At 44.8% G+C, this 17,600-nt stretch overlaps 1 protein-coding gene across 3 annotated transcripts in view; it reads left to right on the top strand.

Annotated features, from left to right (window-relative positions):
• The first annotated feature begins 1,631 nt into the window (after window positions 1-1,631).
• CREB3L1 (cAMP responsive element binding protein 3 like 1) overlaps window positions 1,632-17,600 on the top strand; it is a 58,630-nt gene continuing 42,661 nt past the window's right edge. For 2 of the 3 annotated variants that reach the window (XM_067557632.1, XM_067557633.1), the window contains exon 1: window positions 1,632-1,739. In XM_067557632.1, the coding sequence (XP_067413733.1) occupies window positions 1,632-1,739 (108 nt within the window). Of the gene's footprint in view, window positions 1,740-8,200; window positions 8,388-17,600 lie in introns of those variants that run through there. The other variant, XM_067557634.1, reaches the window with a different exon arrangement.

A 17,600-nucleotide genomic window follows, 5' to 3' on the forward strand; every position in this document is an offset into this window, starting at 1 on the left:
CCTAGGCCCTATAATAGGGCAGACCCTCATGTAAAAGAGAGATTCGTTTGGCATGCCAGGGACAAAGCAGGACCTTTGTCTCTTACCACCAGATCCCAAGGAAGAACATGTGAGGAATGGTACAAGATATTGCTGTAATTCAGTATTTTTGCTATCTCTTTATGTGTTTGAAGCATTTGTGTCTTTGCTAATTGTGCTAATAAAACTGGTTAAAGCTTTGCTTTGCCCTCAGTGTTGGTGTCATCGTTGTGCACACTAGGGTTCCCAATCAGATATTGAACTTGATAACCTTGCTTCTGTTGTGCCTGACTCTAGGCCTACAGTCCCCCAGCTCTTTAAATTAGTAATTAATTGGAAACCAATAATAATCAATAACCACTAAAGCATAGGGCAACAAAACTGAAATTGTGGTCTTCAGATGCAGGACCTTTTAAACAACTTACTTCACCTGAGGGAATCATCTTCATATGTTCTAGGTACTGCAAGGAGTACCTAGAACATAGGGTGTTGGAAGTTCACTAGGTGGCACTCTTTCCTCTGACTGTTCTGAGTCAGTGGTGTACCAACATCATAGTAAGTAGGGGAACATTGTGCAGTAGGACGTGGTGTAACTCAGTAGATCTTCCCTGGGAGTACTAAGACCAGTGTCTTGATGTGATGCTGAGATGTTATTTTTGGTATGAGACATAAGACTATGGTTCTGATCATGTGTTGTCATTAAGAACCCCAGGGCAATTCTTCTAAGAGTCATCAGGATGTCCAGGAGAAATTCTAGAATGCTCTGGGGACACACATTCACATGGGGCAGCAAATGCTGAGCGGCCAGCCCTTGCCTGCCAGTCTGTCTGTGACCCCTGACTGTGATGGTCTTTCACAGCATTCTTCCTCTTGCATCTTCCCATAGTGTGGTTGCCCCTGGGGCTGCACGGGGTCAGATGAAGGCTCAGAGCTGCTATGAGTGCTGTTCCCTGCCCTTGGCAGTGCTCATAGCTCTGTGTTGGGATGCACCCCTTCTCCTTAGCTCTGTGCTGTCAAAGAGCAAAGGAGGAGCAATTCATTGCATCAGAGCTTCCTTAAGAGGCTGTTCAAGGAAGGGAGTTATGCCTCACACGCTCTTTAATATTAATGAGCTGGGCGGGGCGTAATGTTCCGGCTGGCCGGGCGGCTGAGCCTGGGGATCCTCTGCGGAGTGTGAAAGTGACAGCTAGGCAGAGAGGAGTCCCGGAGGAGTACTTCGCCCCTCCTTCCCTCTCTTCCTCCTGCAGAGCTTCAGGAGGCAGCCCGGGACCCTGCACACTCCCACGGGTTCGCATCCTGCCCAGCCCCCGGGCTTGCCCCCAGCCTTTCCTCCCTGTCCTCAGCGCCTTGGGGGCCCCCCAGTGCCCCAGCCTCCCCGGGGAGCCCCTCTGCCCCCGCGCCCTATGGATTTTAGCCGTCCCTTGGGAGGAGGAACCATGTCCTGTGGGTGCCCGGGGCCCTGCCATCGGCTGCACCGGGCAGCGCTGGAGTAACCCTCCGAGCCTCGGGAGCTGCGGAGGCAGCGAGGGACACCCCGGAACCTGCCGCGCTGGAGGGAAGGCGGCTCGCTGCCCCTCACCGACCCCTGCTCCGGCGGGGCGCTGCCCGGCACCATGGACAGTATCCTGGAGCCCTTCCCCTCCGAGCGCCTCTTCCCCGGAGGCGGCTCCGGCTTCCTGGACCTGGGCGATTTGAATGACGCGGATTTCCTCAGCAATGTGGTAAGGGAGCCGGGGGGCTCCTGGGGCCGGGCGCGGGCTAAGCGGGAGGGCGGGAGGTTGCCCCCAAGCCCCCCCCCCCCCGCTGCAGGGCTGTGGAATGAGGCTGAGAAGCCGCCTCCAGCCCTGAAGGAGCCGGGCAGGGGCTGGGGGCTGCTGACCCCCTCCGGCCCCTAGCGCTGCCTCATAGGGCACCGCGGCCAGCGCTTCCCAGCAGAGCTGGGGGTCCTGCCAGGGGTGCCGGGGGCTGTGGGTGGGGAGCAGGCCGGGCTAGTCCCGCTGTGTTCTGGGATGCTCTGGGCTTCCCTCCGAACGGCTCCTACTCGTGGCCTGCACTGGCCACTGGCCGGCGGGGAAGAGGGAGAACGGGCAGCGCAGCCTCGGTTTCTCCAGACCTCCCAGTCCCGAGTGCCCCAAGGCCCATGCTCCCCACTGGCCCTGCAAAGCTGAGCCTGCCTGAGTCCTCCCACCTCAGCCACCCAGAGTCCCCAAGAACTGCCCCCCCACACAAACACAAACACACACACACACACACACACACACAGCCAGAGACTCATGCGCCCTCCTCTAGGGGATCAGCCTCCTTTCTGGTAGATTGATTCCAGATTTTTAAATCACGTCTGCTGGGGATGCGCAGCTGGTCCTGGCACTTTGTTATATTGCTTAACTCAGTCTCCCGGTTCCAACAGTACGAGAGACACTAAAGTGGGGGGCAGCAGCCTGCGCAGGCCCTTCTCTTGGAAACCTCTACTTTCAGTTGCTTACAACGTTTTGTAGAATGATGCTTTGTGCTTGGCTAAGGCAGAGGTGATTTACTTGGGGGGAGGGGAGTGAACAAGACAAAAATCTATTCCCAGTGTGTAAAAACAGTGTATTCATCTTTAAGAAAATTGTCCATACTTCATGCACTCATCTAACTCACATGTACAGTAGCTCCATTTTAAAACTTCAGACTAGGATGTTTTCCCAAATGAGGAATGTGAGCTTTGTGTTTGTGAGCAAATTTAGTTTTGAACTAGTATGAATATTGCCACCCCTCTGCCAATCAGTAGCTGATATCTGGGGCCTTTCAGGTCACCTTCCCAGTGGAGGATACATCAGTGACACAGAGTCTGGGTATATTCTAAGTGTAACTTGTTTTATTTATACATACACCAGTCCTGGAACAGAGGTGGTCACAAATAGCACGCAGATAATCCCTTCTTTCAGGAATCTCAGCCTCCCCTGCCCCCCTTGTCCTGTTTCAAGGGTGCATCTCTGCCTCAAGAATTGATTCCAATCAGAGACAAAAGGTATGTCTACAAGGCAGTTAGGGGATGACTGCAGCACATGGAGACATGCCTGAGCTAGCTTTGATCTGGCTAGCTCAGTCAATAGCAGTGAATCCTAATAGCAAGGACTGTACAAGCTCTCCTGGGACCCTGGCGACATGTTCGAGTGGCTAGCCTGTACTGCCACAACTTCACTGCTCATTATTTGAGCTAGATCAAAGCTAGTACGGCCATATTTATATGTGCAGAACTCATACTTCTAATTGCAGTGTGGACGTACCCTTGGGTAGAGAGCAAATTTTTCTATTGCTTGCTCAGCTTCCTCTATCTTGAACTTTTACATGGCAAAACTAATACACACAGCAGGTCTTCTCGAGACTGAACATTTGCTCACAGCATAAGTCCTGGTATATCTACATTTGAAAGTTTTACTAGTGTAATTATTTCAGTTAGGGGTATGATTCCTCCCCCTCCCCCCCAAAAAAAATAGTTATACTGGTAAAAGCCCTAGAATGTGTGTAGTTATACTAGTATAACATTTCTTTATTGGCTTATTCTTATATAGGAATAATACATTAACTTTTATACCACTATAACTGGATCCACATTAGGGGAGTTGTATTACTTTAACCATACCAAATATAGTTAGTGGTACAACTTTTATGTGTAGACAAGTCCTAAGAAAAATAACTTGGAAGACTATACATACCAGCACCAGTCAGTGATACATGCCATGACAATATTTTTAAAAACATGTACTGGCCATATGCAGTATGTTACTTTCCTGACTGATTATATTTTATTTCTGCTCTGAATAATTATTGTAATACTGGCATGATGGATCTCCGTGTTCATTATTTCTCAGTTATTCTAGATTTATTGTGTTCAACTGACAAATAAAAAATATTTTTTTTCTTTCTGCCAACACCACAAACTCCCCTTGGGATCTTGAGACCTTTTTTCTTGTGCATGATCAACATTAAAGATTCTGTAATCTTAATTAACTAACAAATCTGTTGATACAGGAGACACAACATAATCCAATTCACCCTCTGTGGGGATAACAGCCATAAAAAGGAAAGAAGATAAATGTTAGTAAATCCTGCAAATCTTACTATGATAAGGATGGGAAAGGGATCTGTTGCGTAAGATGGTCTTATTTTTACATTGTCACTTTTCAGAGTATTGCACTTAACATCAAAGCACTATGGTTGCATGATAATTCTCAAAACCATCAATGATTTCACTTCAGAGAGAGATGAGGTTCAACAAAAGACCCTTCCATGTATTGTTCAGCAAATGTAGTTCCCTCTAAAGAGGTTGGACACTTTTAGCATGAGCATTACATTTACCAACAGCCCTTTCCTGAAATAATAACCTTACTTAGTTAATCACCTTGTCACTTAAGAAGTAGTTTATAACCCCTTTAACCTAAGGATATTACAATGGCATCATAGACCTAGGTGCATCCTGGAATTAATAAATGTGATTGAAAAAGGAGGCTTGAAAAAGAACAGTGCTATTGGCTGGAGTACGACTGATATCTAGTTTTAAATGCATAAACAGGGCTGGGTCTAATCAGTGCTTGGATGGATGAACTCTAAGGGAAAAGTTGTCTATGGAAAATGCTCCTTTTGTTCACCAAGATGAGCAGATCACTAGTGACAGCAAAATCATATTCTCCTTTAGCTTGCTAGGTCACCTATTGCTTTTGAACACAGAGGAGTTTGTTCCGTGTTTTTACTGGAATGACTGCTTATAAATGAAGCTAATCCTTAATGTGATGTTTGCTTATTGAATTAACCTTTCTGAATTCTGCACTGTCCACACCAAGCTTTGGCATTTTTCATTATTTGTGTGAGATTGCCTGAACGCACTTCCTGTTTTTATTAGAGTTATGGCTCAGATAGCACTCACTTTCTCTCAGCCCTCATTATCATGTGTCTACAGTACTTGTATGAGGTGAATTGAAAAATACTATTCTTTTATCTTTTTTACAATGCCAATATTTGTAATAAAAATAATATAAAGTGAGCACTGTACACTATTGTATTCAGTGCTGTAATTGAAGTCAATATATTTGAAAATGTAGAAAAACATCCAAAAATATTTATAATAAATTTAAATTTGTATTCTATTATTGTTTAACAGTACGATTAAAATAGTGATTAATTGCAACTATTTTTTAATCTAGTTAATTTTTTTGGTGTGAGTCGTTTGCATTAATTGTGATTAATTGACAGTCCTAGTTAAAACTCATGTTTGATCAGTGAGGCTTCCATTGTCTGTGCATATGCGGATAGACCTTGATAGTACATCCACACCAGCCCCCCTGCTGGCTGTGCAGAACTCTGCAGAATCCTGTCTCGGTTTCCCTTTCACTCAGGCTCCTCAATAACTCCACAAAGGCTTATGACCCTCTTCTTGGGGTATTTATTAACATACAACAAAAGTCTCTTCTACCCGAGTCTCTAACTGGGCACAGCCCCTCTTCCCTGAAGTGTGTCTTCAAGTTTCCAAGCTGGCTACAGAATTTCAGCCTGTCTCAAACTCTGCTCAGCCTCTCCCCTTGGCCCAGCCTGAGCTCCTTTTAACACTTCCTGTTCTCTTCTGAGCATTCACTCTCAGCCGTTCCTACCTGGAACTGATCCCCTGTCTTTATGTCTGTAGGAAGAGGTCTTTCAACTTGAAGTTGTTCCACGTGCTTACAGTGCCCGAACCCTTCCCGTAGTCAAAGATTTCCTGTAGGAGCCTACTGCTCTCTGCAGCCTCTACTACAGTTTCCTTTAGCAGCACCCTTACCTCCCTGAGATGAGAGAGGTCAGTGGATAACCTTCCTTCCCCTGTTGCTGTCTTCCCTTTTATAAGATCCAGGTGCTATCCTTTAAACCCAACTGGGCAGCAGGTAATCAGTCATAGGTGCATTGTACCTGCTGCTCCCTCTTAAAAGGGACAGTCAGTCAGATGTAATGCATTATAACATGGACGCTTACTGTGTGACAGCCAGTACTATTTGATACATCATATGATATAATGGAATGGAAAAAGAGTTACATATATCTGGGCTATTTCTTGAGGGACGTTGTATAAATTATTTCTTTTTTGTACTGTTTTTATGTTCATACTGCTATTTTCTATATCTTTAGTGTGGAGTATTTTGTGTTACTGCATATTTGTCTTGTAATGAGATAATGATGGCCACCAAAAATGAGCTAAATAGTTAATTGTATGTAGAAATCAGAGCTATGCTAAGGACAGTGCCAATAGGAATGGGAAAGGATCTTTGCCAACAAACATAAATATAGTCTGTTCCCTGTGGGTGAAATTTACCCCTGTGCAGACAGCCAGTGCAAGTCCTAAGTACCATAAGTTACTCTTATGCCCTATTTTGAGGACATAAGTAGTGCATAGGCCTTGTTCTGCTCTTGGTACAGAGGTGAGTTTCACTCTGTATGAGCCCCACTCTTTCCTCCCTTGCCCCGCACATCTGGAACTAAAAGCTGACCCAGGCATTCTCATCAGTTTCCATTACTCTTATTGGATTCTACAGCTGAGTGGAAGGGATACCAGCTGTTATGAGAGGTACACAACTGTCTCTGGGGCTGATGCCAGTCCTGGACACATATTGAAAGTGTCATGGCTTCCTATTCCCCAAGCTGGTAAACTTAGTTCATTCATATCATTCTTCTAGTTACATGTGATTAGCTTCTTAGTTTGTTTTGGTGTAGTGAGTGCATTGGGCAGGTCAATAAAAGTATATGATTTTTATCTTGCTTGGACTCAGGCTTGTCAACAATAGTTCTGTAGATCCCACTGGATCTGTAGTGGATATGGAGTGATTTTGGCTGATGGAATGAATTTTAAGAAAAAAGTTCCCAAATTTTCCTGATTTCTTTTGGCTCAGTCACTTTGTTCCTCCAGCTCCTCTTCCTGGACACTCTCTTGTAACTAATCCTGCATTCAGAGATGTCTGAGAAGCATCAGTGGAATAGGGCAGTTTAGCCCAGCCTTGGCAGCCCTCAGTTGAACACAACAGAACAGTCCATTATATGATCAGAAATAAAAAGGAAGAATGTAAAAACACTTCCTCCACTGTTGTTTTTAAAGTATTTATATGGCCCTTGTTACAGTAGTATCTGAGTACCTCACAGTCTTTAATGTATTTATCCTCACAAGACCTCTGTGAGTTAGGGAAATGCTATTGCCCCCATTTTATGGATGGGGTAAGTGGCACAGAGAAGCTAACTGACTTGCCCACGGTCACACAGGAAGTCTCTGGTCATACAGGGAATTTCATCCAGGTCTCACAAGTTCTGGGCTAGCAGCCTAACCACCAGACTATCCTTCCCCTCTGTGACATAAGGTACTTCCTGAGCCTCCAACAATGTCACTTTGTAGCCTTAAACTGGAAATCAACATTTATTTTTGTCAGCGGGGAGATATGACCTTTCTTTGGAAGATCTCATCATCTGCTGCGTGGTGGAGGGTTGTGTATGCCTAACACATTTTGCAGGAAACTAAGAACTCTCTGACAAACACTTGGGAAACATCATCCTGGAAACAGCATCCTCTCCTGCTAGACAACTTCTGGCATGTCGGTTGGGCTCAGCTGGCCAATCTCATCCCAGCCACCATCCTCATGTCCAGAGGAGATCCCTGTAATCATGGTGGCATGCCAGAGTTAATGGATATGCTGCTCAGAGGCAGACATAAAGAGTGGGCCTTGGGCCATGTCAGCAGAGAGGTAGACATCACAAAGAGAAATAAAAGAGAGAGAAAGAAATTGGCATCTGAGTGGGGAGAAACAGGAAGGGATTTTGTGAAAATGTTTGCAAAGTAAATATGTTCAACACCAAGCAAAGGGTGGAAGCTTCCTGTTACATGTGCTGATCTAGAAGAGAGATCACAGGCTGATCTAGAAGAGCACGTCAGCAGCAGCAACTGCGAGTCAGAAACTGCAAGATAGTAGCTCTGCAGATGTTAGGGAAGGTGTCTGAATTACTGTACCTAGAAATGCACTTTGGCCAGGTGTGATGGGGCATATCAGCCCCGCACTGGTCTTGCAAGAGTTAAGGACTAATTGCAGGCTGAATAAGCCACTCCCCACCCCTCTGCTGGGCATGCTCAGCTGGGAGGGGGGGCTATAAAAGGCTAGGACTCAGTTCAATCTGGGTATGCTACTGACCAGGGAGGAAGCATGCTGCTGGCTCTCTGCAGGTGACTGCAGCTGATGTGCAGAACTGAGCCAAACTCTGCCAAATTTCTGCTGGAGCCCAGGCTGCCAGCCAAACCCTGAAGAGGGACTGAGCTGTCAGGTGATGCCCCGATGAAGGACCCTGGAAACCCCAGAGGATCATGGGGTGCAACTGGTGTTAACATGGTAGGAAGTTGCCCAAGGGCTGTAAAAGGGGAACAACAGAGTCACCATCAGTGTGTTTTGGGTGGAGCCCTGCTGACTTGGTGGCAAACAACCCTGACATCGGCAGGGTGCTGGGCTGGGGCTCAGTGGGGCTTAGGCCCACCCAACTTGGGTGCTGCACCCCTGCAGGTGCTGCCCCACTACCCCAATGGACTTTGAGGCCCAGCTGCCCCAACAAAGGGGGCTACCTCATTGACTCCAGCCATTAAGCCATGCTGCCCTAAGAAGGTTGCTGCATCATTGATTCTGGCTGTTGGGCCATGCTTCCCTGACAAAGGGGGCTACCTCAATGACTCCAGCCATTAGGCAACACTGCCCTAGAAAGGAGGCTGTGTTCCTGACCCTGGCCATTAAGCCGCACTACCTAGATGAAGGAGCCCTGCTGCATTCCAGAGACAAACCCAGCGGAGCAGGAGTAAGCCCACAGTCTTTTTCCTACCTTCTCCACACCTGATGTCTGTAATGGGGTGTATCAGCCCCATGACACCAGGGCTGTCAGAAAATTGCTGTCTCTTTTGAGACATGCCAAGTGTTCAGTGCTGCTGGTCATTTTGGTGGAGGCAGGAGGACCTTGCTGTAAGAGATCAAATGAGTGTGTCAGAATACTGAAAATTTCCTAGATTGTACCTCTGCTCATTTAACTCCCATCCTGAGGGACCTGTCAGGAATATGGCTTGTTCAATGGATGACATCTGGGAAAAATATATGTGGGGAATTCTTGCCCCTTCCTTTCTCCAGTAGATGACAGTCTGGTTGGTAAATGGTAAGATAAGTCTCTGTTGCTGGTCTGTCTTCACTACACACCACATGCCTGAAAGAAGGAATGCTTCAAATTCCTATTTTCCTTTTTGATTCTCAGCTTCCATTGCCATGGTGCTTGGGGTTTTCCCCCTCAGGCTCTGGCCTTGGTGCTGAATGCTCCTGAGGTTGGTCTTTGGTTTTGTTTTTTTTTGGTGGGGGGAGAGGGGAAGCTGGGAGAATACTATCTGTGGGTAAGAAAATACACAACCAGCACTTTTACAGATAGTTGACAGGTTAGGGTACTTGATTTATTCTTGGGGACAGTTCAGAGTTTAATGGTGCTTACAGGTAGGAAACAGCTTCAGCTTTTCAGCCATGCTAGGATATCTGAATTATTTTATTTTTTGTATTACTATAGCACCTAGGAGCCCTAGTCATGGACCAGGACTCCATTGTGCTAGGTGCTGTACAAACATAGAGCAAAAATACAGTCCCTGTTCCAAGGAATTTACAATCTAACTATTTGTCAAAAGACAATCTGAATACAGATAGATCAGAAGGAGAGCACAAGTGAACAATACAGGCCAGTATTGTCTCGTGATAGGTCTCTACATGCCAACAGCCTAACCATTGTCAAGTTTTATGTAGGCATTACAGCAAATGAGAGTTTGGAGGAGGGATTTGAAGGTGGATAATAAGGTAGTTTCTCAGATGCTTGCAAGGATTGCCCCTAAGTATGTGGGGCAGCATGGAAGAAAACAAAGGTGCTTGTTTGAAACTTTAACAAATGAGCAGTGGTGGTTGGCATCATGGGCCTATCAGAGGTATGCATCAACAGCTTGATAGTGAATGAGAGAAGATAGGTAGGATGGGGATTGACTGAAGGGCCTTGAAAGTGAATACAAGCAGCTTATGTTTGAGGTGATAGAGAAGAGAGAGCTAGTGGAGGGATTCAAAGAGATAGATGACATACTAATGAATACTGAATGGGTTCTAAATAGTCATAGGGTATTCTGCTGTTGTACACAGACACCAAGTTGGTTACTCTACCTATTTAACCATGGTGTATCTTGGTGGAACTCTTAGACTGGAACAGGATCCATTTCTAGTAGCAGATTGGTTTCAGTGAGGGCTAAAACGAATAATGAATGGATTTCTCTCCAAAACAGGCTCTTCAAGTGGAATCCTGGGGAGAGTGACTTTACAATAATAGTCCATCTTTGGTTGTAAAGCTTCCCCTATAGATCATGTTTTGTCTCTGAGAAGGATATAACGCTGGGCTCCACGTGATTGCATTTCCAAACCATCTCTTTGTATTTAGGGAATCTTTATAATACCAATGGAAATAAGGGAATTTAATTTCATCTATGAAATTGGTCCCAGGGTAACAGCATGACAAGTTTTCCCCTCAGAGCCAGGTGGTGAGGATTGTGTTTTGGTATAAAGGTGATTGTGATTCTTCTCAAGATTTATTTATTTATGTGCAACTTAGAAAATAGATTATTCCAATTATTAAAATCTGTGCATTCTGCCCACAATACTTGAATGTCAACAACTCAGGCCCATTAGCTGACTCTACTATTGGAAAGTCCACTTCAGAAAACAAAATGGAACTAAAAAAAATCCCCTGATTATACCATTTGCTGTTGTGATAATGTAGATAGACAGGCTATCAAAACTGAGATGAGTCAGAAATGGTATGAGCTTTCCTCCCACCAGCTAAGCAGAGTCCTATCTAGTCATTCCTTGCATGGCAGAGTTTCTAGGAAAACCCAGGCACTGCAAAAAGTGATGATGGGGACTCAGTAGGAGTCATCTTTCCTTGTAAGATAGCATTGGGTTAGTTCCCAAGCGCTGCACCAGTAGAGGTACCATCTTTTCAATCAGAGGTAAAATGTAGGTTCTGAATACCTATTGCTATTAAAGATTCCATGGCACATTTTGTTGGAGTCAGGGTTGATAGTCCTGCTCTCCAGGCCAAATTCAGTCTTGGGTAATTATATTGTACCAACCTAAACTCCCACTTCAGTTGCAATTGGACACAATAGTCTTCTTTGGTTACTGAGCTAAATTGTTGTGATAATATTTGCACATGACTTTTGAAGATGAGAAATGTTGTTGTTTACTAGGATCTATTATTATTACTAGGTAGTGTTTCTGTGTGCACTTAAACAGCAGCTGCTTCCTACCTCAGAGGTGGCTGCATTGGTGAGTGAAGTGACTCCTGTATATATTGTTCATATGCACTTTGACATCCTTTAGGTGAATGGTATAGAAAGTGTAGATAATTTGTTTTAGGCTTGTGTGATGGAAGAGAGCTGGTGACCCTTTCCTGTTCCTTCCTGTGTGGGGAGTTCAGATAAGGCCTTGTAAAAATTGAATTGTTCGGTGCTTTTTTGGCTTGATGTCTCTCCTTGCATAGTTTGTATTTGCTCTCAGAGCAGAAAAAGCTGGAGCAGGGAGCGGGAACGCTAGTGCAATGCCAGAACAGGAGGGGACTGCAGGTAGAGCACTGAAAGGCAGGCTGTGTTTCAGTCCAGTTGCTTTCCACGTGCTCACCATGCAATGTTTACATCTGTCTAGTTATTCCTGGCTACTTTAGAAAACAAGCTTCCGTTCCTCTCCTGCTGCAAGGAGGAAGAGTTTGAAATGTCCTTTCTCCCATTAATGATGCTCATGAACCCACCTGACCATCCCTTTTTCTTTTTTTCTTTACTGGCTCCCATATTTCCTTACCTTCTCTTGCCTTTTTATTCCTCCTTTTCTCACCCTTTCTCTTGCCAAATCTCTCATTATCAATCTACCTCCATATTCCTCTGGATTTTTTCTGGCCTAGTCAGTGTCACAGTGAAAAGGTGCTTGAAGCAGGTCTTCTCTACACACCAGGCAAGGTCACATGGCATGTTTGAATGCATGTATTATGACATACAAAACTCACACTCACACCCTGTGTCCTTCTAAGATTGCATGAGGCACGCTATCTCAAACAGTGATGGCACTTGTGTTAGATAAGCCTGACTTAAACTTGATCTTTTTCCTAGAGTAGATACAAAGTAACAACTTTAGTTCCATGACCAGACTCCTGTACAACCGGACTGTTAGCATTCACTTGGTGACTGAGGCAGCACTCTAAATACATTTTTGTATCTATTACAAGGTATACTACACAGGAGGGAGGTGGTTAGTACATTCTTTTTTTGTTCTTGTAAGTTGTCAGAATTCCTTCTGCAGTGTGAGCTTCCTTACTGTGATGCCGACTGGAATTCTAGCAGGGTGAGCATCCTCATTGCAATGCTTAATAGAATTCTAGCAGGATACGCTTACTCACTTGGTACCCACTGGAATTCATTTCTATCAGGATAAGCTTCCTCTCTAGAATTCCACTGGAATTCTAGCAGGGTGAGCTTCCTACCTACAGCAATTATCCCCACCAGCCAAAATGCAGTGAGTCTAGCTTGTGATCTCTACACCTGAGCCTCCTCCTGGCTTTCCACTGTTAGAGATACTCCCTCTCCTGGTAGAGCTTTTTCTGGGGGAAAAAAAAATGCAGAGTTTCAGTGTACATACTATGACACATCGAAAAAGTCTGCTCTGAGGCATGAGCAGAGCTGAATAAAGAGATCAATGTTTGTGGGTGCATTTCATTGTTAAGTTTTGCAGGTCAGAACAGCTTAATGTTAAACCTAGGCAGTAAATTAATGACAGCTAAAGGAGGGAGAGAGGGCAACTGCTTTTGGCTGAGTTAACAGCTGCCCCAGGGAAGGAATTAAAGGGTCTAGGTGAGGAGAAACTAGTTTCAACATTTTTAAAGAATGTTGATGGAACACTTCTTTTTTTTCCCCAAAGCTTTTTTTTAGTCTCTGTATCTCAAAGTTCTTTGCACAGTAAAGAGTTAATTTCTGAAATCTGTCCTTTCCATGCTGATATAGTGACATGGGAGTTGGTGAGGTGCTGTGTAGCCACAAATATTTAATTGCTAATTGAGCTCTGTTGATATTTACTAAGGTCAGTGGTTCTGTAAATGGGCCATTGGCTTAGGACTTAGGAAATCTGTGTTCTATTCCCAGCTCTGCTAGATGCTTGGTGTGTGATCTTGGGTAGGTTAATTGAGGGTGATGATGATACTTATTCATATTTGTGCAGTGTTTTGCAATCTATGGATGATAGGCTATATGAATGTTAGGCATTAGACTGTGGTTAGTTTCTGCTAGGTGCATAAATCAGAAAAGACCTCAAATATTCTGCGGGCTGTATTTCATCTTGCTATCTACATTAAAAAAGTAGTTTGGTATTACTACTTGACTCCTGAGAGGTATTGCAAACACCACCAAGTTAGTGTCATTTGCATATTGAATTTACAAGCTGTTGCTACCAGCACCTTTTTTGGGCTAACTCTACTCCCTGAACTATCCCAGAGACACCACTCCCTGCTTCCATTTATCCCTGGTTTACACTCTTATAGCCAATGTCAGCCCACATAATGGTGCTTACATGCTACTCAATTTGAATTAATTTTACAGCTAAGACTCGGTGAAATCCAGCACTGTATCATATACTTTACTTCTACAGGAATCTGCATGAAGAACCTGATCCAAAGCCCATTGTAGTCAGTGGAGTTTTTGCATTGGCTTCAGTTTGGATCAGCCTCTGAATGAATACAGCTGAACTGAATGAGTCACAAGGTCCTGATCCCATCCCCTTTGAACTCTAGAGGTCTGATTCTGATCTCAGATGCACCAAATAAACCCAGAGTAACTTCACTACAGTCAGTTCAGAATTACTCAGATAGCTTCAGAATTTACACCAGTGTAACAAAGATCAATATTTAGGCCACTGTGTTGTTACTCTTGCTTTCTATATTCCAATCTGAAAATGAAATGATTTGTTCTTTATCAACCCAATGGATGAACTCAGGTGGGATTCACAAAGGGAGCTAGACATTGCAAATCTGAGCACCATAGCACCTAACTTTTAGATGCCTAGAAAAACACAGGAACAGCATTGATTCACAAAGCCAAGTTAGTGACCTAGGTTCACTATAAAATGAATGGGGAGAGATAGGTACCTTACAATGAGGCACAAAAGCCAGAGTCCTAACTGGGGAGTTGCCTATGACACCCAGTGGAAGATACTGACAACATACTGTGTCCTAAGATCTGTCATCCTAACAGAGATAAGCACCTATTTCTGTTTAGTGATCCACAAATGGGAATCAGCCTCTTGATGTCGGGAAGCTTAAATGCCTAAGGAGTTTCTTGCAGGAATGAGTTGTGCACTTGCCTTGATCCATATAAAATAGCCAGAGGAGAACTAACTTTTAGCCCAGTGATGAGAGCACTCATCTGGCATGTAGAAGACACAGGTTCAATTTCCCCCTCTCTGCCAAAGGGTGAGAAAGGAGTTGAACAGGAGCCTCCCACCTCTCAGGGGAGTGCACTAACCACTGTGCCAACCCCATCCCCAAGAGAACAAAGGGACCCTGAGTCAGTGTTGAAACTTAACCCCTTCCTAGGCTTTGCAACTCAATAACACAACATAAACCTCTATCAAAGCTTGCTCCCTAGGTATGGCTGTCACTAGGATTGCCCCCTGAACAAAATTCCTGCTATCCCAAAAAGAGGCTCACACCTCCATTATCTTTAGCAAGGACTTAAAAAGCTGCATCCATCCCAGTGAGCCAGCAGAACTTCAGCCACTGTGCAGGTTACCATCACCTGCTAACAGGGTGGGACTATAGAAGACCCCTTTTATACTCTTACAGTCCCCAAAGCTACACATTGCCCATGGATGCATTGTCCTGTAGATGTTTGGAGATTTTTTTCCCCCTTAAACAGTAAGTAGTTTCTTTTGTGTTTAAAACTAGATTTTCTGGAGGGTGTTAGCCTAGATTGCTGCTTCATCCATTTTTAAAGAATAGTACCATGTTTGTTTGTTTTTTCCAGTCCTCTGGCACTTGTCCTATTCTCCATGACTTATCAAAAATAATTGTCAGGAGTTTGAGTATATTTATCAGTACTTAGTAGCAAATTCCCTTATGCTATCCCCCAGACCTGCCAAATGGCACATTTTATTTTTTTTCCAAGTAGTCCCTTTACCTGCTTTTTTTATACCTGCTGGAGTTGCTACCCCTCACTTATCCTGAGTGTCAGCAGGTGATCTGAAGAGCTTATGGGGTGTAACAGAGGACACCACTGATGCCATTCTGCACAAAGCAGGGGCTGATTTTGCAGTATTTTGACTGTTAATTTTAATATGTACCAGAGTAGTGCCTAAAAGCCCCAAACTGAGATTGAGGCTCTGCTGTGCTAGGTACTGTACAAAGACATAGTAAGAGACCATCCCTTCTCCAAAGAACTTACCATCTAAATAAACAAAGAGTGGGAGGGAAAGAGGTACTGAGAAGTGACATGACTTACACAAGATCACTCAGCTGGCTGGTAACAGCAGCTGGCAGATAGAACCCCAGTCTCCTGTGCCCTGACAACTGTACTAGGCTGCCTTTCAAGGCATAATGTGATAACTACAGTTATATATTTGATATTTTTATGCAAAATCTCTTGAGGATACATTATTTTTCTGAGAGCAGAGGAAGGAGAAAAGGGGCAAGTGAGGAGGAGAATATGAGAAGAGAGAGGGAAAACAGAACATGGAAGAAAGAGAGAAGAGGAGACAGAGGTAGCTATTTATTCAGCACATTCTTGAGCCATCTGGACCTGTTGGCATGGCTCCAGTTGGACAGGCTCACAGGTTTATCCACTGTATGATGTAATCTCTACTGTCCAGCTTTGATTTTTCTCCCTGCTCTGGATGGCGTCTTAGCTGGCTCATGTCTGGTGTGGGTACTTTGATTTCCTGTTGCTATTTGTGGAGTTCTCCTGGCTGGTCCTCAGTAGCTGCTGGTGTGGTTTGCATTTCTGCAAACTGAGAAACTGCACACCATTTTGCTGACTGCTGTGTCACCTTGGGGAGACAGATTCTTGCAGAGAGTGCGCGCTGGCTTGAACAACACCTTGGCGTGGAAATAGGATGATCTCTCTGGATAACGTTGTAACATTATTGCTGGGCTCTGGAGGAGGTCTCCCCTTAAGCGCCAGCAAAGATAGTGACGACTGAGAATCTTGCTTCCATTCAAGTTCTGCAGCTTGTTGACTTCCCCTGAGTGGAATGGTAGGAGGCACAATTTACATGATCCAACACCCCTCTTCCAGCAATCTCAATCACTAATTCTAGTATCCTAAGGTCTAATAATCATAAAGCCATCACGGCTCTGGAAATCAGCCAGGCTTCCAGGGGATGGGGGAAAAGGGGGAAGGCTGGATTAATGCATTGTTTGATATTGTGCTAAGTGTTTGCCCTACTCTGTCCAGGAGAAACGATCTGTGGCAGCCCTGATGCTAACAGCTGATCATTTCTCAAGCCCCTTCATTTGGTACCATTCTCTGTATATACTATATCAGAGTAATGTGTTTGATTTTCCTTTATTTGTGGCAGTGTGGTCCAGCAGATAGGAAGAAGACCCAGGACCTGATTTTGCCACTAACTCTGTATAACCGAGCACTTCTCTGTGCTGCAGTTTCCTACTCTGTAAAACAGATGATGATGCCCTCCCACATCCACCTTTGCAAAGTGCTTTGGGATCTTTAAATGAAAAGGCCCATATGATATAAAGTGTTATTTCTGTTTTGGGTAAATTCAAGAAGAGGCAAATAGTACAGGGTTCATCTCCTTACCTGGCTTCAGATCTGAAGAAATGGAGCAACACCCAGAGGCATGGGGATAGATGAGCCTGAAGAAAAGACTTCCCCAAAGAGTAACATAACTGCAAACCAGTCCCTGACCCTGCCATGCCTATGCTACAGTCCTGCTCAAGGACATGTTGATCTCAGCTCTGATTCAAGAAAAGTAGACAGCAGTGGGGTAAATCAGTAAGCAACAATTTGCAACAACGCACTGACATCTTACCCATGACTCCTTCTCCTGCCCATGTTGCTTTAGTTTTGCCTTCTCCAGGGATTCAGGGCTGGGGCCTTTGAGTACATGATATGCTCAGCCTCTGTTGAGTGACATTTAGTAGGGATTCCACTGGCTGATATAGATGCTACGTTGACTGTGTCTGGAGGGAGCAATCAATGCCTTGTTCTCATTGCTGGAGAATGTGCTGAAGGGATGGCCTGTGGAGGAGGGTTAGGAATGTCCCGCCTGGAGGCAGGGATTGATCCTTGCTGAGCGAGAGAGGTGCTGAGGAAAGTTGAGAGCCTCTTTAGAAACAGCCTGGTGAAAATCAAGGACCTCTCTTGGGAGTGGGCCAGGGATTTTGATCCTTGCTTTGGTTGGTGGCAGCAGAGAGTCTCATGCCTTGGCCCTTTCATGTCTGGGACAGAGAGAGAGAAAACCACCTCTTGCCACTCGGAGGGCCAGCTGAAACAGAAATAA

The sequence above is a fragment of the Emydura macquarii genome, unplaced genomic scaffold (genome assembly GCF_026122565.2).
Source record: "Emydura macquarii macquarii isolate MOO-44397 ecotype Brisbane River unplaced genomic scaffold, CSIRO-AGI_Emac_v2 contig_1876, whole genome shotgun sequence".
NCBI classification, from domain to species: Eukaryota; Metazoa; Chordata; order Testudines; family Chelidae; genus Emydura; species Emydura macquarii.